The sequence below is a fragment of the Orcinus orca genome, chromosome 1 (genome assembly GCF_937001465.1).
Source record: "Orcinus orca chromosome 1, mOrcOrc1.1, whole genome shotgun sequence".
Classification (NCBI taxonomy): domain Eukaryota; kingdom Metazoa; phylum Chordata; class Mammalia; order Artiodactyla; family Delphinidae; genus Orcinus; species Orcinus orca.
In genome coordinates this window covers 121,594,065-121,616,427 of record NC_064559.1, presented here as the reverse complement: position 1 = coordinate 121,616,427, position 22,363 = coordinate 121,594,065, and the positions used below count along the sequence as shown (strand labels likewise).

Here is a 22,363-nt window from a genome sequence, read left to right as displayed (position 1 = left end):
AAATCAAAGCCACAATGAGATATCACCTCGCACGTGTCAAAATGGTTATTACCAATAACAAGTGTTGGCCAGAATGTGGAGAAAATGGAATCCTTGAAATTGATGGTGGGAATGCAAATTGGTGCAGGCACTATGGAAAACAGTATGAAGTTTCCTCAGAAAATTAAAAATAGAACTATTATACGATCCAGCAATTCTACTTCTGGGTATTTACCCAAAGAAAAAGAAAACACTAATGCAAAAAGATATATGCAAGCCTACGTTTACTGCATAATTATTCACAATAGCCAATATATGGCAGCAACCTAAGTCCCATCAACAGATGAAGGAATAAAGAAGCTGTGATACACACACACACACACACACACACACAATGGAATATTACTGAGTCATAAAAGAATGAAATCTTGCCATTTGCAACACACGGATATACCTAGAGGGCATTATGCTAAGTGAAATAAGCCAGACAGAGAAAGACAAACACTCTATAATTTTACTTACTGTGGATTCTAAAAAGCAAAACAAATGAACAAACATGACAAAACAGAAACAGAGTCATAGATACAGAGAACAAATAGGTGGGTGCCAGAGGGGAGAGGGGTGGTGAGATGAATGAAATAGGTGAGGAAAATAAGAGGCATAAAGTTCCAGTTACAAAATAAATGAGTCACAGGGATAAAAAGTAACATTGTGGGGAATATAGTCATAACAATATAACATCTTTGTATGGTGACAGATGGCAACTAGACTTATTGTGGTGATCATTTCGTAATGTATAGAAATATCGAATCACTGTGCTGTGCACCAGGAACTAACATGGTGTCGGATGTCAATTATACTTCAACAAAAGAACAAACTCATAGAAAAATGATCAGATTTTTGGTTACCAACAGCCGGGGGTTGAGGAAGGGGGAATTGAATGAAGGTGGTCAAAAGATACAAACTTCCAGTTATAAGATAAATAAGTGTACTAGGGATGTAACATTCAACATGATGAATATAATTAACACTGATGTATGTTATATATGAAAGTTGCTAAGAGAGTAAATTCTAACAGTTTTTATCACAAGAAAAAAAGTTCTTTTTTCTTTTTCTTTTATTTTGTACCTATATGAGATGATGGATGGTCACTAAACTTATTGTGGTAATGATTTCATGAAGTATGTAATTCAATTCATTATGTTGTATACCTTAAACTTATACAGAACTGTATGTCAATTATATCTTAATAAAACTCAGAGAAAAAAATAATAAATTTATATACTTAAAAAAGACATGTGCTTCCCATGAATGCTGAGTGACCAATAATCAGAAAAAAAATAAATAAATGAAAGACTTGTTCAAGAATGAGGACTAGAGGATATAAGATATAGAGAAACTTATGTCCCAGCCAAAATCATAAGATTTTGAAAACAGCAGGTAAAGGGTTTGAGGTTGAAAAAATTAGGGAACTCTTGTTAATAATGAATAGTATAAGAAACCTTTTTAAACATTGTTTTTAACAGAAATTATGAATATAATAAGAGGTCAGTGGAATGACAGAAACGCTAAAATGCATTATTATGCAAAAGATGAGCTTGTCAGAAGGGTAGAAATGAAGCAGAATAAAAACAGGCAATTTTTATTTTATGCTTAAACTTTCATCTTCCTATATCATCTCACCAACCTAAGAAACACATATGTGACATTTCCCCCTACCTTGCACCCTCATTCTTCAGTTTGATGGTTTAACGCAAACACTTGCCTTGCCTAGGACAAGCTTGCCATCTAGTGACAATGACTTGTAACTACAGAATATGGGAACACAGTGCACACAAACATGCATGCATTGCCTCAAAACTTCAACCATTCTTTTTTTTTCCCCCAATAAACATTTATACAGTTCCTATTATGAGCTGGGATGTGGAGATACAATGATTGGAAAAAATTAATGTGGTTCCTAAAACTGTAGCGGGAAAGATAGAAATTATTCAAATAATCACCAATTAAATATAAAAATAACAAATATAACCACTTCTATAGCACCGACTCTGTGCAGAATAATTCATTTAATACTTATAACAATTCTATGATAAAGACATTATCTTCATTTTACATATCAGAAAACTGAAGAAGAGAGGTTAAGTAACTTCCCCTAGGTGTGAGAGTAGAGCAGGATTATAAAACTCAAGACTGTTTCACTCCCAAATCTGTGCTTTTAATTGCCTCTGAATGTAAAACTGAAACTGTGATATATGCAAGCAAGATAATATTAGGACTGGACAACATTCAATCATTCAACAAATATCTACCAAACTCCTACAATGTACCAGATACTATGTTTGGCCTGTAGATAAAGAAGCAAATAAAACAAAGACGAGATAGACACTCTAATGTCATGGAGCTTATATTATAAACACATACAGGCGTGAACACACAAACACACATAAGAATTAATATATAATTTCTAGGCTGTTATATGCCAAGAAATTAGTAAGGCAAGTAAGTGATTAGTGATGGGTAGGTGAAGAGGCATGCTATTTCCAGAGCAGTGGCAAAGTCCTCTCTGAGGAAATCTGTTAGTGAGTCCACTACAGATTTCCTTAGAGAAGGGTATAAGCTTAGAAGTGAGATTAGTATTTTAATTGGACTGAATGATGATAAATAATGGTTTGTTTTTAAAATCAAAATGAGTAGGAAAGTTAAGGAACAGGTCAGGGAAGGGAGATCCAATAAAACATGTTTGAAGCTGTAAAATATACATATACTTGTTGCTGTGATTTATATTTTGAAGAAATTGAAGGTAAAATTTATTTAGAACTGTGTTATGTCACTGAACTGGGATTACGGTAGATTTACATGTTATGAGCAGATGTCAGTACCCACATATTCATAATACAAAGATAGATGATTATATCAGCCAAAGGTTTTGCAAAAATAGATCATGGTTTTTCTGTTTTTTTGTTTTTTGGTTTTTTTTTGCGGTACGCGGGCCTCTCACTGTTGTGGCCTCTCCCGTTGTGGAGCACAGGCTCGGGACGCGCAGGCTCAGCGGCCATGGCTCACGGGCCCAGCTGCTCCGCGGCATGTGGGATCTTCCCGGACCGGGGCACGAACCCGTGTCCCCTGCATCGGCAAGCGGACTCTCAACCACTGCGCCACCAGGGAAGCCCTCATGAATATATTTTTAAGTGACAGTTTTATTCCACATTACTTCCAGAGACTTGAACTCATTTATCCTAAAAGAGAAATATTAAATCCATAAAGGGACTGGTAGAATTATGTATGCATAAGGTTCATGTGCAGAAAGCTAGCTTACTTACCACCGAGTCAACTCAGCTGTAGAGTGACAGGTATAAGTTGTTAGGTCTCAAAGGAAAGCTTGATTTGGGTCTTAGGGAAAAAAATCAAATTAATTAAAGATCAAAAAAAAAAAGAAAAAAATATATTTGGTAGCTCCATGAGATTTGAGTAAGTTAAACCAATGAGCCAGCTGTTTACATACAAATGTTTTTATTTCTATAAGGTAATTCTGCTATGGACTAAATTATGCTCCCTCAAATTTCATATGTTAAAGATCTAACACCCAACGTGGTGGTATTTGTAGATGGGGCCTTTGGGAGGTAATTAGGTTTAGATGAGATCATGTGGGTGGGGCCCTCATGATGGAATTAATGCCCTTATAACAGTTACTCCAGAACATTCTCTCTCTCTCTCTCTCTCTCTCTCTCTACCATGTGAGGACACAGCAGCAAGGCAAGCCAGGAAGAGAGCTATCACAAGAACCTGACAATGCTGACACTCTGATCTTGGACTTTGAGCCTCTAGAACTATGAGAAAATAAATTTCTATTGTGTAACCCACTCAGTTTATGGTATTTGTTATGGCAGCACCAGCTGTCTCACATAGATTCTGAAAATTGAATTGCTGGGTTAAAAGGCAGGTTTACATGTTATTTAAACAAATATATATATATATATATATATTTTTTTTTTTACGGTACGCGGACCTCTCACTGTTGTGGCCTCTCCCGTTGCGGAGCACAGGCTCCCGACGCGCAGGCTCAGCGGCCATGGCTCACGGACCAAGCCGCTCTGCGGCATGTGGGATTTTCCCGGACCGGGGCACGAACCCGTGTCCCCTGCATCGGCAGGTGGACTCTCAACCACTGCGTCACCAGGGAAGCCCTAAACAAATATTAAGGATTATTTTTCTGAAAGCTGATGACAAAAATTTGCCCTCATATGCACACCAACATAAGATTTCATGGCTATGTAAATTGTTTATTTTACACAGGGAGTAAATCTACAAATGACTATCCGTTAGATCCACACATAATCATCACTCAGTAAGTAACACAGAATAATACTGACATTTTGTCTTTGACCAGTATGATAATTTTTCAGTGAACTCTTTAGCCTGGTTTCTTAAAGTCATCATGCAAATCAATGAGTATGCAATCGCTAGTTGCCAGCAGGATATATTTTAGTTTTTTGTGAGTAATATTAATTTACATGTTTTAACATTCAGTGACTACTAATACTTCTCAGGCACTATGTTAATCCTTGGAGGATACAGAGATGAATACAGCAATTCTTATCTTCAAGGAGCTTACCAGTAATAAGGAAACTATATACGCACTCAAATTTATATATGATGATTTCTAGTATAAAAATAAATGTAACGAAGACATAAATTCTGCCTTGAGAAAAGGAAAAGTCTTTGATAGTGGTTGTATTAAACTACAAAGTTTTGGGGTGATTACACAGCAATAGACAACAAAAATAATGAAAAATCTAGTTTCCTGTGTTTCAGCCGCTGCAACACAGAGAACAGAACAGAAGAGGCAGAGATGGTGTTGACTGACAACGAACAATTTAGTTAAAAGGTAACATTTGAGCACCTGAAGAAAGGGAGCCAGAATGCAGATATCTGTGGGAAAAGCATTTTTTCAAAGTTTTAGCAAGTACTACAAAGATCTGAGTCATGTGTCTGAAGAGTTCAAGAACAGCTAGATTAGTATGTCTATAGAGAAGTGTGAAGGAGGGGGAAAGAATAAATGAAGCCAAAAAAGTAATACATTGGCGGAGCCAGATCATATAAGCTCTTAGAAATCAAAGGAAGAATTTTAGCTTTTAGTCTAAGTGAGAGGAAAAGCCACTGGAGAGTTCTGAGGGCATAATAGAATCACTCTGGCTGTGATAATAAAAACATATTGAAGAATATATTATATATAGTATTACACATGTATAATAAACTAAAAATTTATAAATAAAAATAAATAACATTTTAATTTATGTATATAATTTTTATACATGAATCAATTTAAATAAAAGTATATTTAATATTTATTATATTTATATTTTATAAAAACAAAATATAAAATATATACTTATATGTTAAAATATCATGTATTTATTTATACATGTATATATTATATTTATTTATATACTTTTAAAGTATAAATATATATATATATATATATATATATATATATATAAAAAAATAAAAGGGTATTTATCATGAGGAATTGGCTCATGTGATTATGGAGCCTGAAAAGTCCCATGATCTGCCATCTGCAAGCTGGAGATCCAGGAAAGCTGGTTGTGTAATTCAGCCTCAGTTTGAAAGCCTGAGAACCAAGGGGAATTCATGGTGTAGAACCCAGTCTGATTGTGGAAGATGAGATGAGATGTCTCAGCCTAATCAGTGAGGCAGGAAAAGAAGGGTGATTCTTCCTTTCTCTACCTTTTGTAGTATTCTGGCCCTCAATGGATATATGATGCCCACCCACATAGGAAAGGGCAATTTACTTTACTGAGTTCAACAGTTCAAATGCTAATCTCATCCAGAAACACTCTCAGAGACACACTCAGAAATAATGTTTAATCTGGGTACCTTGTGGCCAGTCAAATTGACACATAAAATGAACCATCAGAGTGTATTTTTACTGGTGAAAGAATGGGCTTTGCTATGGTAAAAAAATAAAATTGAAAAAATAAAAAGAATTAACCCTAAACTATCAGTGTATTTACATAATAAAAGTTATTTCTTACTTATGCAAGGTTTGGAGGGGGTCAAGCACTTTTGTAGGGAAGTTGTCATTGATGTGGTGACCAGGTATTCTATGCAGTGTTTACCTCACAGCTCTTTGACCTCAATATGTGGCCTCCAGGATCACTGCTTTCACACCCCCTCTTCTGTACTATAGTCTGGAATTGACACATGTTGCCTTCGTAACAGCCCACTGACCAGAATGAATCGCACGGTTGCACCTCACATGGGAGTTGGAAAAAGTAGAGGAATATATGGAATAATTGCTGAACCTTACTGAGTCAGCCCAGGTGGCAGTGCCTCTTAAAAATCAAGGGGTAACAGGAAACAAGGTGGCACCTAGGGATGCTGTGAAAAAAATTACTGAGACAATAAGGGCACCAGGAGCTGAGAAAGTTTGGGAACCTCTGGGCTATACCAAGAAAAGGAAATGAGAAAAATGCAACTCAAAGCAGACCACACCCACTTCCACTTAAACATGGCAGAGATGAAAGCAAATTACATCTTCTTCCTATCCCTCAGGTCAAGCCTTATATGAGGGGAGGGTAAAAAGCATGACCTTATTAGAGTTTGAAGTTGACATTTCAAATCGACTTGGACTGTTAGTAACTGAAAATGACCAAGACATTATGAAATCTGCCTGAGCTATTGTCAAGGGAAGGATAAGGCAGATTTAATTGAGTACAACTAAAAGTAATTAAGAGAAAATAAAATTCTCTCATGTTCCTATTTCACTGAGCTGTGATATCTCAATTATAGTAAAGACCACTAAACTTACCTTGATGACCCATGTAGCAATTCTTGACCATAGGTGGCAGTGGTAATATTAAAGTTAATCCATTCATGTATTCATTCATTGAACAAATATTTATATATGTCTACTATATGCTAATCATACATAATAATAACTATAAGAGATGCAGGGAAAAGCCTGTAAAGGAGTGTTTAAAGTAGCATGCCCTCTCCAATCAGTTTATCCCTCTACCCTGGGTCTATTTTTGTCTTTTTTTCCCCTCAAAGCACTTATTTACTCTCCAAAAGGAACTCATTTACTTACTTATCTACATGTTTTAGTCTGTCTTTATTACTACAGTGTAAGTGCCAAGAGAAAAAGTATTACCTTGTTCTTCCTCCTCTCAATTTCTCAACACTGGCATGCCCCATGGATCAATACTGGTCCCCTTTCTCTCTACCTACACTCTTGTACCTTGGATATAAATATTATATGTGTTGATGTTACATATGTATCTAGTGTTGATGTTTCTCCAAAATGCCATAATTACACATCCAACTGCTTACTTGAAACATTGGATACTGAATAGATACTTTAAATTTAATGTGTTCCTTCCTCCCCTACAGTCTCTAATCTAGCTACACTTTAGTTAACTCTTCTCATGCTCAGTAAATAGCATCATCATCCACCTAGATGGTGGACAGTTGGGGTTCAAGCCAAAACCTCAAAATTTATCCTTAATTACTCTTCTTCATCTGCAAGTCTATCAATTCTACTTCCAAAATACATCTCAATTCCACTTCCAAAATACATCTCAATTCCACTTCCAAAATACATCTCAATTCCTGTTCCTTTTCTCCATGTCTACTGTTACCTAACTATTTCTAGCAGTGTCTTGCCTGGGCTACTGCAATAGCCCAACTGGTCTTCCTGCTTCTACTCCATTTTCCACACTGCAACCAGAGAAATTTTCATACCTAAAATTTAATCATTACATACATATACACATACACACAGACCTCTACTAAAAATTCTGTCAGTTTCCAATTGCTCTTTGGTTTAATCAAGCCTTCAAAGTAACCCACAGAGCCCTCATGGTCTAGCTCTATATACATGACATTTTGTGGAGGGGTTCTCCATAGTTTTTCAAGTTTTTATTAATGTCTGTTCCTCCCTTGTTCCCCAACCCGTCTTCCATGGGAGCCAAACTTTGATATGTTGTTTACTGCGATACAGTTACCATCTAATCAAGTAGCAAATAAAAAGAGCAGTTAAGAGGCACCTTGGGCCTCCAGACTGTAGTAGCTGCACCTAAAATAATACCTCTATCCAGAATCCTCAATGCCCTCTTTGTATGGAATAAGGAAGACTTCTCTGCCTCGCTCCATTCAGAAACGGGTTAGAATAGTGTAAAGGCCAGTCACACTAGCAGGGTCAAATCCCAGTTCGGTCATTTAATAGCTGTGTGACTTACACCTCCCTGTATTGTACATCAGAGTGCTCAACTGTAAAATGGGGAGGAGTACCTACACCTTAGAGTTGTTGATGGGGTTTATATTAGGGCATCTCTTCCTAGAGGCCGCTAATTCCGTGAGAAGGAACCACGGCCAGACCGTATCAGGCTGCTGCTACGTGTCCGATGATTCAAGAAAACAAGTGTCTGTCTCAACTTTTTGTTCCTTAAAACTGAGTTCGCCTGCCTACGTGAAGGCTACTGAGCCAAAGAAAGAATGTGCAATCTTTAGGCATTATCATCCCGAATGTAAACACAGAACCGGTATTCCCACACCAAATCCCAGCCAGCCAATCAGACGCACTTTGCAATCTCCCAGGATTAGAAACCCGGCTATCGCAACTCCAGACCTCCCTGGCGCCACGCCCAGACCCGCTCCCAGCTAGCACATGCGCAGCAGTGACTCCATCCGGCCTTGGGGTTACTTCCTCTTTCGTGAACGCGGCTTAAGTCTCTCAAGCGTTGACAGTTTTTTAAAATCCTTACACCTATCTCGAGGGAATTTTTGTTTTTAATGCCGTCATCAACTACCTGAAATTTGAATCGTTTTGCTTTCCCATCACCGTGGAACCTTGCCCTTCACTCTGAGGTACGTGTCTCCGAAGAGTTGGCACCCGTCCGTGGTGCAGGTCTCGCGAGAAGGCGACATCTCTCGCGTTACTTCCTTGTTTCCAGAATCCTTAGCGCGAAGTGGGAAAACACTTACTTAGCTCAGCTTTTTATGATCACTGCGGTTTCTTCAGTGGCTTCCTTGTTGGTTCTCCGTGACAAATGGCGGCTTCGGAACAGCCGCTGCCGTTGTCGAGAGGATGTCAGAGCTCTGCTTCGCTTTCTCCGCCGCGGGGCGACCGAACCCTTCTAGTGAGGCACCTGCCAGCCGAGCTGACTGCTGAGGAGAAAGAGGACTTACTGAAGTATTTCGGGGCGCAGTCCGTGCGCATCCTGTCCGATAAGGGGCGACTGGTAAGGGCGCGCCAGTCCCGAGCCTCCGGGGAAGGCCCTTGGCTGTTGACCTGGGGAGGGGGAGTTCTGACAGAAGGAAGAAGACAGAAAAGAGTGAGGGAAATGTGCTTGTGTAGTGGGGGCTTCCCAGTCTTTCCTCCTTCGTATCAAAATAGTCCCAAGTCAGGTTTTAATTGGCTCGAGCCTAGGTTAGTCGCCGCGCTGCGGAAAAGGGCAAGTGAGAAAGGCAAAGAAGAAAAAATGAAAAGAGAAGCTTAGTTATGTTCCATTTTCCCATCCTGGGAATCTCGAAACTCCTCTGAATTTGGAGGTATTTCTCTTAGGCTCAAGAGTACTCTCAGAAATATGTAACGAAGGACTGTTTAAAAATCTTGGTACTTATAAGCCAGCGTTAAGACATTCATCAAAATAGAGGAGAAGCTACAGTAGTCGGTAACTTGAGTAAACTAGTTACAGGATTTCTACTAAGTTTTTGACGAGGATGTTATTCATAAAAAATTTCCAACGGAATCCTTCAGGGAGCAATATTTTAAGACTGTTCAAAGTCCAACACTGGGATGTACACAATTACTTTATTCTCCTTTATACCTGAAGATGTTTTAGATGAGTTCTCTCCATTAAAATAGCAGTGGTGATGTTAAGTTTCTGCCAGATGGCCTGTGATGGGGCAAAACATCAGTGGTTGAAGTCTCCCCACGTGTTTCTAATAATGCAGCCAGGGTTGAGAATTACTGAGTTAGGAGAAAGACCAATTTAAACTTTGCATTTGGCTATATAAAGGAAGGTTTAGATCGTAGATGCGTTATACCTGGAAGATATTTTATATGTTTGGATGGTTTAAGGGTGGTCCTCTGTGTATAGTAAGGGTTTTTAAACTTATGGACTGTCGAACTACTTGAAAATATATGTAAAACATGCTGTGTGTGTGTGCCCCTTTATATGAGAAAATCTTTCATCTCAAAGAAGTTTGATCCTAAACTGATTCAAAAGCAGTGTACTAAATTTAGTAATCAGTTAAATGATCTGGATTTTCTGTCCTTTTCTGTGATTTTATTAATGTGTCAAATCACTGTCAGCTGGTAAAATATCAGACTTCCTTATGAGAAATTATATTTGAAATAATTTGTACCTTCTTTTTCAGAAACATACAGCTTTTGCTACTTTCCCTAATGAAAAAGCAGCTGTAAAGGTATGACTTTTTCTTTTCTATTATTAACAATTTTCTGTTATCCAGTTTTAAAAAATGGAGCATAATTTTAAACTATAGTTTTTAAAAGCAAAAGGGTTTGTATTTTCAAATACAAAAAGGGTTTGTATTTCCATAGGCTACATTTGGTTTGTCATTTGGCAGATTTTGCCCAATGTTTGGACATAAGACTTGTAGATTAACTGGAACATGAATTAAAATTGAATTGTAATCTCATATGTAATTAAAAGTGACAAATTCTAAAGGATGCAAACATTGATAACTATCTCTGTAACTGTTGCAAGACAAGATGTTTTAAGCATTATATGGAAAATATATATATTTAAAAAAATCCTAGGGGATCATTTGCAAAGGAGGTGACCTTTGAGGTAGACCTTTAATGATTAGTTAGATTTTGAGAAGAAAACAAAGGGAGTTGGACCTTCCAGGTTTAGAGAACACTAAATAAAGCTATGGGGCATGGAAAGTCCTAAGTGGAGCAAAAACTAAGGGTTGAAATTGAAATAGCACTTGGAAGATAGGTTGAGTCTAAATTTGGGTGGAAGGGAGGGAGGGATTGAATTTTGTTTAGTAGTTATTCTTAAGGCACTTGATATATTTGAGCTGACCAGTAATATGGTCAGATCTGTGAAAGACATCTGGTAGAGTTCATGTAATGGATTGGATATGGAAAAAGATTAGAGTTAGAAAGACCAAATGGAAAGCAAAGACAAGAGAAATGTTATAATGGCTAAGGCAAGAGAAAGGATCTGAATAAGGCAGTAAGAAGACAAAGGAAGAAGTAGATACAAATTTGGTAGAGATTGTGTTTTTTGGTCCTGTGATCCCTGTAGATGTAGTGGTTGAGAGAGAGGGAATACTTGGAAATTTTTGGACTGAGTTATTGGGTTATTACATTAGTTGACAGGGGCAGGATTCAGAGGATGTTTGCAAAGGTAGGTAATGAATTCACATATTATCTATTAATTTTGTGGAGTCTGTGGGCTACTTCTGTGGAAATATTTTAAAAACAATTAAAAATATGGACCTAGAGCTGAGGCAGGGTTAAAAATAGAGTTTCCTCAACAAGGTAAATGGATATGGTTGCCCAAAGGGAGAAGAGCCAGCAAAGAAGACTGGGAGGGAGAAGATAAAAAGGAAGTAGAACTAGAAAATAAATTTTCATGGATGCAAGGAGAAGAGAGTTTTAAGAAGATAAGATCCTGTGATGACACAAGGTGAAGAACGAACACAGTCTATTAGTAAAGTATTATTGTGAAACTATAGAAATGACCCAAATTCTTATCAATAAGAGGGAAGGATACTTTAAATTGTAGTATATCCATACACTGGACTACAACCCTCAGAGAATGAGCTCAAATGAATATGTATTAATAAGGAATGTAGCCCAGATAGAGTACATGAATAAAGTTGCAAAACATATAATATGTAACCTTGGAATTTTGGAAAACTAGTATCAATACTGTGTATGTTAGTTTATGCATAGAACAAAATGTAGCAGAGCTATACACCAAATTGAATAATAAATGTCTTTCTCCAAGGATGGGATTACAGAGGACTTTCACATTATATGTATTAAAGTATAGGAAAAATTTTTTTTCAGAAAAGACCTTTTGAAATATAGCATAAAAAGTGTTTAGTATAATATGGTAATGAAAACCACCTTGTTTTAGAGTCAAGATTAACTTGGAGGAGAGGGCATGGAACCAGTCATTGTCTAACATTAAAACTTAAAAGCCATAACTTTGAAAAGAATGTGTGACATAGATTTTGAGAGGAAGAAACTTAAAGCAATTCAGCTGTATTTCAGATAATCAAAGGCTCACTGATAGTAAGAGGTCTAGGCTGATTTAAGGACTTGAAAATTATTGAAACGTATAGAAACTTGCTTTGTATAATGGAGTCGAATAAGGATGCATAAAGATGGTAGAATAAAATTATAGTCCCTGTTGGGCTTCCCTGGTGGAGCAGTGGTTGAGAGTCCGCCTGCCGATGCAGGGGACACGGGTTTGTGCCCCGGTCCGGGAAGATCCCACATGCCGGGGAGCGGCTAGGCCTGTGAGCCATGGCTGCTGAGCCTGCGCGTCCGGAGCCTGTGCTCCGCAACTGGAGAAGCCACAACAGTGAAAGACCTGCGTACCACAAAAAAAAAATTATAGTCCCTGTTAAGGCCTAACGTTCCATTTGTTCAAAAAATATTGAGTGCCTGCTATGTGCTAGATAGTGCTTTAGGTCTTGGGATATATCAATGAATAAAACACAGATTTATGCCCTCATCGGAGCTCACATTCTCAAAGGGGAGACAGACCATAAATAATAAACTTAATGAGTTTAATATTTTAGAAAATGATAAATACTATAAAAAAGAACGATAGGATCAGGAGTGCTGGGTTGGGAGGATTAAGCTACAGTTAAGGTAGTTATGGTCATATTTGAGCAACACTTTAAAGGAAGTGAAGGAAGTTAGCTAAGGGAATTTTGGGGAAGTGCATTCTAGTAAGAGGAATAGCTGGCATGCACTAGCTTGTGGCTAAAGCAAAAAAAATGAGGGGAGATATTGAATTTGAGGTCAGAGAAGTAAGAGGGCCATATCATGTAGGTACTGTAAGGACCATAGATGTTACTCTGAGTAAAATTGGGAGCCATTGTAGTATTGTGAGCAAAGCAGTAACATAATTCACCTTATATTTAAAAGTATCACTTTGTGTTGAGAGTAGATAGAAGGCAGGGAAGAGTAGAAACAGGGAAATCTCTTAAAAGGTTATACTGTTAATTCGGTCCAGAGATGATGGTCGCTTGGACCATGATGGTAGCAATGGAGATGGTAGGAAATAGTCAGATTCTGGATATATTTTGTAGGTAGAAGCAAACAGAATTTCTCAGTGGCTTGGATATGCAATGTGGGAAAGAGGTGTTAAGGATGGTTCCAAGATTTTTGACATGAGTAAGTGAAAGAAGGGGGTTACCATCGGAAGGTTCCCTATGGAGACCATTTGAGGGGGGATGGGGAGAGAAGATTCAATTCCTGAAGTCTTAACTTTAAAATATTTAAAATTAAGAGAAGCTTTCCAGTAGTTTGGATATATGTTCCTGGATTTAAGGACAGAGGTTTGGGCTGAAACTATAAATTGTGAAATCATCAGCATAGAGATGGTTTTTTAAATTAGGGTACTGGATTAGATAGAGAGGACCAATAATAGACCTCTGGAGCATGACAGCATTAAGAGTTTGAGATGGCATAAGCCACCGTGATTGAGGAGTAGAAACAAATGAGCTGGGAAGAAACCTGTAGGAAATTATAGTGTCTAGACACCAAGTGAAGAACATGTATGAAGGAGGGAGTGGAGTGATTGCATTAAATGCAGTAAAATGAAGATTGAGAATTGACCATTGTTGTGGCAGTACAGAATTTGTTGTTTATGACAAGCAGTGTCAGTGGACTGATTAAGGCATGAACCTGATTGGAGTGAGTGTGAGACTGGATGGGCAGGGAGGAATTTTAGATAGAGGGCATAGATAATTCTTGAGTTTTACTGCAAGAGTAATTTAAAGCGAAGTGAGGGTGGGGGCGGGTGGACGAGAGTGATAAGTTGGATCAACAGATGAAGAAAAAATATTTTTTAGGATGGGAGAAATCAGACTATGTTTGTATGCTGATGTCGATGATCCAATAGAGGACAGAAAATTAGCAATGTAGGTAGGAACACACCCTGTACAGTTCCAGAGAGCAGAAGAGAGGCTGGGATTTAGTATACAAGTAAAACAACTAGATTTAAATAAAAACATGGATTGTTAACATGTGATGACAGATAGAAGATAGAATATGTGGATTCAGAAGCTGGTAGATGGAAACTTATGGTGGGAAATCTGAAGTTCTCATCTTGTTGCTTCAGTTTTCTCAAAGTAGGAAGCAGTATCCTAGGCTAAAATAATGTGACAGGAGTATTGTGAGGTTGAGGAAGAAGGAAATAGTACAAAATATTGTCTTAGAGATTGGTAGAAAAAAATGAACTAATATATTTGACTGTGGCTTCCTTAAGGGTCATCCTCAGATTTGTGGTTATGAATTTAAAGTGAGACTAGCCCAATTCATTATGTTGGTTTTTCTAACCATTTTCAGCTGCCTGGGTATAGGCAGCATTGTATTTAACCAGATCTTAGTTTTCCTAAGTGATTGGAAGCAGTTGCTTAATAAGTAATGAAGTCTTGGCAGCCTGAGATAAGAAATGGGTAAGAAATAGCCAAGGAAATGTTACGAGCGTTAACAAAAAACATGTATAAATTATTTATATATGGTCTCTAACAAATAATTTTGGTACAGTTATTAATTTTTTTTACTCTTCCAACTGAAGGCATTGACAAGACTTCATCAACTGAAGCTTTTAGGTCATACTTTAGTTGTTGAATTTGCAAAAGAGCAAGATCAGGTTCATTCACCATGTCCTTCTTCAAGCACTGAAAAAAAGAAAAGGTATGTAGATAGGTTTTCGTACATTTTAAAAGTGTTTTTTTTAATCCGTTGTATTGCTCTTGGATTGTTTTCAGACTAGCAGGTAAATAATTTGAAACAGTAAATGGTTATATCTCCCTACTGAATCTAGTACATTAAAGCAATGTATTTGTTCATTCCTAATTGTGCATTAGGAACCTGAGTATTGATTTAATATTAGGAATTAATCAATGTGAAGTGGGAAAAGAGTAGGGGGAAAAGCATTCAACTTTAAGTGGAGGGAAGGTAACTAGTATAAAGTCCTTGTGTTAGATATAGCAAGGTGTCGTGAATAGGCGTGGCCTGGTATTTGGGTCCCAGCTGTTAATTCTTTGTAGTTATACAACCTTTATAAATTTGCTTTACACCAGTGGCTCTCAAAGTATAATCCCTGTACCAGCTACATCGTCTAGGATCTTGACTGGAAGAAAGATTCTTAGGCCTTAACCTCGTCCTACTGAATCAGAAATTTGGGGTATTGGGGGTGGGGAGGAGGATAGGCCCCAGCAGTCTGAGTTTTAACAGACCCTCATTGATGTACATTGAGGAAATTTGTGTGCCACTGATTTATACCATGTGAACTTCAGTTTTGGTGGGGTGGGGGTGTCAGTGAGATTTATCATACCATCTTCATAGGGTTGCTGTGAAGAGTAAATGAAAATGTGCCATGCCTTCTATAATATCTGGAATAGATACTCTTTTTTATTGGTGTTTACTTAAGGAATAGTTGAAAGTTTTACTTATGGAACTGTTTTCATAATGCCCTGTTTAAAAAGATAATATGTCATTTTTGTATGCAATTTTTCATTCTATTTCTAAAGGTAAGATCAACTTTGATTCTGTATTTCTTAGGTCTGATGATACTGTGGAAGATGATAAAGAAAAGAAAGAACTTGATTGTTTAACCATAGAAAATGGAATTGCACCAAACCATGGGTTAGCATTTTTTGTTTGTATTTCATTATTCTTTTGGTTTTGTTTTGGATAGGTGGTATATGTGGGGGATGTGTGTGTATTGCAAATAAGATAATTTTTTAAAGAACATTTTATTATATATCGTGCATATTTTTAATGTGTTGATTAAACATACTGAGCTCTAAGAGTTTGTCACTGAATTTGGTTCCATTAAAATGTTCAAAGTTGTAAGATATTCTCTGATAAGAAATGCCGTATTGTTCTATAATGCAATCAGAAGGCAAGTTTCTTTTTAAATGTAATCAATTGGATCTTTTAGGAACAGAGTACTCTTACTGAATCATTTGAGCAATTTGTATGTTATTAGGTTACCTAAAATGAGTTATTGATATGAAACTTATTAAAACACAATAAGCATTTTTAAATATTTTTTTTAGGCTGACTTTTCCTCTAAATTCATGCCTCAAGTATATGTACCCACCACCTTCAAGCACAATTCTAGCAAACATAGTAAATGCTTTGGCAAGTGTGCCTAAGTTCTACGTACAGGTAAGTAGAATAAAACGTTGCTCAAAGTAAATACTTGTATAACCTTATATGTTACTTTTCATGCTAATTCTCAAACTTTTTTTAATAATAGTATTACACTAATTCCTGTAGGGACAATGATGTTTCAGTATTTTAAAGGTGTCTTAGTTTGTCCTGCTATAACTAAGTACCATAGCCTGGGTGGCTTTTAAATAATAAAAAATTATTTTTCACAGTCTAGAGGCTAGAAGTTGGAGATCAGTGTGCCAGCACGGTTAGGTTCTGGTGAGGGCCCTCTTCTGGGTTACAGATGGTCGTTTTCTCTTTGTATCCTCATGTAGCTGAAAGAGGGTGAGAGAGCTCTCTCTTGTGCTTTTTATAAGGGACGCTAATCCCATTTATGGGGGTTCTACCCTTATGACCTAATTACTTCCCAAAGGCCTTATGTCCTAATGCCATCCCATTGTGGATTAGGATTCAACATAAGAATTTTGGAGGGGGACACAAACATTCAGTCCATTGCAAAAGGTAATAAAAAATTACTACATTCAAGTAAAGGCTTTTATAAACTATAGCTTAAAAATACTAACATGTTTAGTATTAATAATACTAATAAACATAAGCTAATTTGGGAAATATAATTTCTGGTAATTCTTTGTTACTTTAGCATACACCTTTTCCTTTCTTAAAGGAAAGGACATAGAGGACCCCTCAGCAAATGCTTGAAAGTACTGACAATAAAACGTACTTTTAAGTACAAAATATAGATGATACTTATCTTCTTTGTTGTACTTCTCTGTGTTTCATAATTTCACAATAATCAAGGGAAAAAAACAGTTCAGTAAATTTTTATGTTGTAAGAACATGACATTTTTAATAATGAGAATAATTGTATTTGTAGAATTGACAAATATTTTAGGAAGGCTAATCTTCTGAGATACACCAGTGCCTGAGATATACTAGTTTAGCCCTGTCCTGGGATTATAAAGGCAAGAGGTGGTCTTTCCTTTGCACTAAAGTAATGAATAGTGTTATTGCAAAGTTTTTAAGTACATAAAATATCAGATATGAGTTGAATCATCATTTTTCTATTTTATTTTAAATGTTTTACCACTCTTATTAAGGTGCTTCATCTTATGAATAAAATGAATTTGCCCACACCTTTTGGACCAATTACTGCAAGGCCTCCCATGGTAAGAAAGCTCTTAGAATTTTCAAGATTCAAAATTTCTCTTCTTGAGGTGAAATTATTGAGGCTAAATTTTACAAATGTTGTGTCAGTGACCTCTAATGTGTATTGAAAATGAACAAGTGTAAAGTTAACATGATAATAGTCCAGTGGAGAATTGAAAGTGGGAGACAGCCAGAACATTAAAGAGATGCTTTAATTTATGCATCATTTCTGCCAGTGTTGTTGTTCAGGCCTTTGACCTAGGATGTTGTGCTATCCTATAGGACAGTTACATTTAACATACTGAATTGTCTAAAATTTCTATCTTTCTGGTTTTATTTAAAAGGTTGATGATTTTTTATTAGAATTTACTGTGCAGATCTATCAATAATTTCAATGGTAGGCTATGTCTGCTCTTGAATAATTTTAGTTATTATTGAGTTGGCCAAAAAGTGCCTTCAATTTTTAAGTAAAATAAAAGACACATTTTTCATTTTCACCAAGAACTTTATTGAACAGTGTATTTACCGTTTTGTTCCACTACCTTCTGCCATATTTCAGGCAACTTCATAATTCCATCTTCCCAAAACTTTTTATCTTTTTGAGCAGAGAACTGTTTGTTCCAGATGCCTTTTACAGTCTTCCAGGGAATTGAAATTTTTTCCATTAAGAGAATTTTGTAAAGACCAAAATAAATGGAAATTGAAGGTGCAATGTCTGGTGAATACGGTAGATGAATCAGAACTTCCCAGCCAAGCTGTAATAGTTTTTGCCTGGTCATCAAAGAAACATGTGGTCTTGCGTTATCCTGATAGAAGGTTATGCATTTTCTGTTGACTAATTTCGGGTGCTTTTCGTCAAGTGCTGCTTTCAGTTGGTCTAACTGGGAGCAGTACTTGTTGGAATTAATCATTTGGTTTTCTGGAAGGAGCTCATGATAGAGGACTCCCTTCCAATCCCACCATATATACAGCATCACCTTCTTTGGATGAAAACCGGCCTTTGGTATAGTTGGTGGTGGTTCATTTTGCTTGCCCCACGATCTCTTTCGTTCCACATTATGGTACAGTATCCACTTTTCATTGCCCATCACAATTTGTTTTTAAAACGGAACGATTTCATTACGTTTAAGTAGAGAATCGCATGCGGAGGTATGATCAAGAAGGATTTTTTCACTGAACTTAGGTGGAACCGAAACATCAATGCGATTAACATAACCAAGCTGGTGCAGATGATTTTCATTGCCCGATTTGGATATTTGGGGTATGTCGGCTACTTCCCGCGTGCTATGACATTGATTGTTCTCAATTAATGTCTCGATTTGATTGCTGTCAACGTCAACTGGTCTATCCGACTATGGAGCATCGTCCAGCAAAACTTTGCAAACCACTTTTGACACATTTGACCAGTCACAGCACCTTCTCCGTACATTGCACAAATCTTTTTTTGCATTTCAGTTGCGTTTTTACCTTTCTTGAAATAATAAAATATAATATGCTGAAAATGTTGCTTTTTTTCTTCCATCGATATTAAAATGGCCACACAAAAATTCACCAGTTTTGATAATTTTTTTTTTTAAATGTACGTTGATATGACAAGCTGTCACAAACAAAATGGTTTCAAATGAAGTTAAAGACAGCTAACCGCTAATAGAGCCATCTTACGGAAAAAAACGAACGAACCTTTTGGCCAACCTAATATTTTGCTATAGTACTCTTAGTACTTTTTTATTTATTTATTTTTTATTAATTGGAGTATAGTTGATTTACAATGTTGTGTTAGTTTCAGGTGTATACAACAAAGTGAATCAGTTATACATATGCATATATCCACTCTTCTTTAGATTCTTTTCCCATATAGGCCATTACAGAGTATTGAGTTTCCTGTACTATACAATAGGTTCTTATTAGTTATCAATTTTATATATAGTAGTGTGTATATGTCAACCCCAATCTCCCAATTTATCACTTCCCCCCTGTTGGTGATAAATTTGTTTTCTACATCTGTGACTCTTTCTGTTTTGTAAATAAATTCATTTCTACCATTTTTTTAGATTCCACTTATAAGTGATACCATATGATATTTATCTTTCTCTGACTTACCTTCACTCAGTATGACAGTCTCTGGGTCCATCCATGTTGCTGCAAATGGCATTACATCGTTCTTTTTTAATGGCTGAGTAATATTCCATTATATATATATGTACCCTTAGTACTTTTTTTTTTTTTTTTTTTTTGTGGTACGCAGGCCTCTCACTGCTGTGGCCTCTCCCGTTGCGGAGCACAGGCTCCGGACATGCAGGCTCAGCGGCCATGGCTCACGGGCCTAGCCGCTCCGCAGCATGTGGGATCTTCCTGGACTGGGGCAGGAACCCATGTCCCCTGCATCCACAGGCAGACTCTCAACCACTGCGCCACCAGGGAAGCCCGAGAGCTAACATTTAAATAGAAAATTTGCTTTTGTATTGTGTATTGGTTGCTTTTCTAATGTGTATACTATTAGCTGCATAATTTTTCTTTATAACCCCAACACCTCAATTCCTGGCACATTGCAAAGATTATGCTAGCTGCTATTAACAAATAAAACTCAAATCTTAGTAATTTAACACAATACAAGTTATTTTTTGCTCGTGCCAAGTTCATTCCAAAAGTAGGGCAGAATGGTGTTCTCCTTTACTGAGTCACTTAAAAGGTAAGTTATCTTCATTATTTGCATTCCCAAGTTGGTGAGGACATCACCATGCAGCCTGCAGATCAAGAAGAAAGAGAGAATTATATGTGTGGGAGTTTTTTATGCTAACATTTCATTGACTAAAATTCAGGGGAAATCTAACTGCAAAGGAGGTTTGGAAATTTAGTCCAGCTAAGTGCCAAGAAAGAAGAAACAAGTTTTGTGATCAGCTAAAGGCTGCTAAGACAAGTATTTCATCAATATATGTTGAATGTGTAGAAGAAAATCATGAGGTAGAGAGATGTGAGAATCATGTATCTGAATGGAAATGGTTTTCTAAACATCATAGATTACCATAGTATTTTTGCTTTGTTCTTTTAATTAGTATGAGGACTATATGCCACTACATGCTCCTCTTCCACCTGCATCTCCTCAGCCACCGGAGGAACCTCCTTTGCCAGATGAGGATGAGGAATTATCTAGTAAAGAATCAGAATATGAAAGCAGTGATGATGAAGACCGTCAAAGGTTTGCAATGTCAAATAATATTTGTTTAGATTCTAAGAAACATAGAATATGGGAGAGAGATTCTCTTGCTCTTCTTAAGTTTTGCATACACTTCTTCATAATTCGGGGTCTTTAGAATTTGTCCATCCCCAACTCCCCATCATGCTATAGATTAAGACCTGAAACTAGATATCAAGACTTACGGGAACATTTTTGTATTATGAGTAATTTTTTGGATTGATGATTATGGTATACAGTTGATCCTTTATTTATTTATGACTTCAGCATCAATAATTACAGTGCTTTTATGGTCTTCTGAAGACAGCATGTGCAGAATGGTGAAAAATTTGAGTCTCTTGACATGCACATTCCTAGATGAGGTAGAACAAGGTGACATTCTGCCTTCTTGCTTCAGCTCTCATACCGTAAACAAGTGTCTTTTTCACTGTCTATTTGTACCATGTTTTGCACATTTTTGTGCTGTTTGTTGTTGATTTTGCTGTTTAAAATGGTCTCCAAGCATAGTGTTGAAGTGCTGTCTAGTGTATCCAAGATCAGGAAGGTTGTGATGTGCTTTATGGAGAAAATGCTGTGTGTTAGATAAACTTTGTTCAGGCCTGAGTTATAGCACTATTGACTGTGAGTTCAATGTTAATGAATCAACAATATATATTAAATAAGGTGTTCTTAAACAGAAACACGCGCAAAACTAGGTATGTATTGATCAACTGATGTGAGCACATGCTTGCAGGAACATCAGTGCCCTAGGGGCAGTGATCCATTATTTACTAATTCAGTGTTTGTGGAGACTTTACAGAACAAAATTAAGTTGTATTTCTGTTTTTGTCAGCTTATTCCCCTGGACTTTATTCACCTCAGAATAATTTCTAGAGCAATTCTATAGGATTTTATACAAAAACATTCACAAAAATTACTGCAAATGAATTATTCTTTTATTAGTTGTTCTTGATGATCTACATATATTTTGTTTAAAGATTCTGGCAAAGAGCAGTAAATTGTTAATAATATTCAGGTATATAATCCACAGCATAGCCTAAAACAGGAATTGCTAAACATTTTCTGTATAGAGCCAAAGAGTTCTGTTGTAGTGGAAAGCAGCCATAGATGATACCTAAATAATTGGATGTTGCTATCTTCCAATAAAACTTTTTATTTAAGAAAAACAGACACTGACTAGATTTGGTCCTTTGGCTGTAATTTGTCAACCCCTAGCCTAAAATACCTGTGTAGGCCAATGATGGGAATCTTAGGCAGATATGCACAGAAGCAACCAGATACAGAAGGAGTGGTTGACAGGAGTCAAAATCCAAGCAGAGAATCTAAGCAACATATACAAGTAATCAGCAGCAATTTGACTATTACTGAGGCAACATCCACTTGAGTAGTGGCTCCATATATTTTCCCTTTCTTAAGGAAGGAGTTATGTTGGAACTACTAAAATAGGAGTGAATAGAGTATCTGTCTTGAATAGAGACAATAAGGAAGGCTGGCAGTTCTTAATAGACTAACTTGTTAAATATAGAATGTAGAACATTGCAATGGGCTAATTACTTAACTTGTAAATTTTATTTTCTTTATAAAAATAATGATAGTAATGAGAAATGCTTTAATAG

The 22,363-nt window shown here is 36.7% G+C and overlaps 1 protein-coding gene and 1 long non-coding RNA gene across 16 annotated transcripts in view; one reads left to right on the top strand and one right to left on the bottom strand.

Moving 5' to 3' along the window:
* LOC117202560 (uncharacterized) overlaps positions 1-8,939 on the bottom strand; it is a 34,183-nt gene extending 25,244 nt beyond the window's left edge. The window contains exon 1 of one of the 4 annotated variants that reach the window (XR_004485014.2): positions 8,811-8,939. This is a non-coding gene — a long non-coding RNA (uncharacterized LOC117202560). The remainder of the gene's footprint in view (positions 1-8,810) is intronic. The other 3 variants (XR_004485017.2, XR_004485018.2, XR_004485016.2) reach the window with 3 other exon arrangements.
* Positions 8,705-22,363, top strand: part of RNPC3 (RNA binding region (RNP1, RRM) containing 3) — an 80,944-nt gene continuing 67,285 nt past the window's right edge. For 6 of the 12 annotated variants that reach the window (XR_007476752.1, XR_007476753.1, XR_007476741.1 and 3 more), the window contains exons 1-7: positions 8,912-9,242; positions 10,384-10,431; positions 14,802-14,920; positions 15,791-15,874; positions 16,291-16,402; positions 17,506-17,574; positions 20,608-20,750. Coding sequence is in view for 4 of the 12 variants with exons in the window: in XM_033434128.2 (XP_033290019.2) it covers positions 9,051-9,242; positions 10,384-10,431; positions 14,802-14,920; positions 15,791-15,874; positions 16,291-16,402; positions 17,506-17,574; positions 20,608-20,750 (767 nt within the window). In the remaining 8 variants the exon portion in view is untranslated. Of the gene's footprint in view, positions 8,869-8,909; positions 9,243-10,383; positions 10,432-14,801; positions 14,921-15,790; positions 15,875-16,290; positions 16,403-17,505; positions 17,575-20,607; positions 20,751-22,363 lie in introns of those variants that run through there. The other 6 variants (XR_007476754.1, XR_007476742.1, XR_007476740.1 and 3 more) reach the window with 3 other exon arrangements.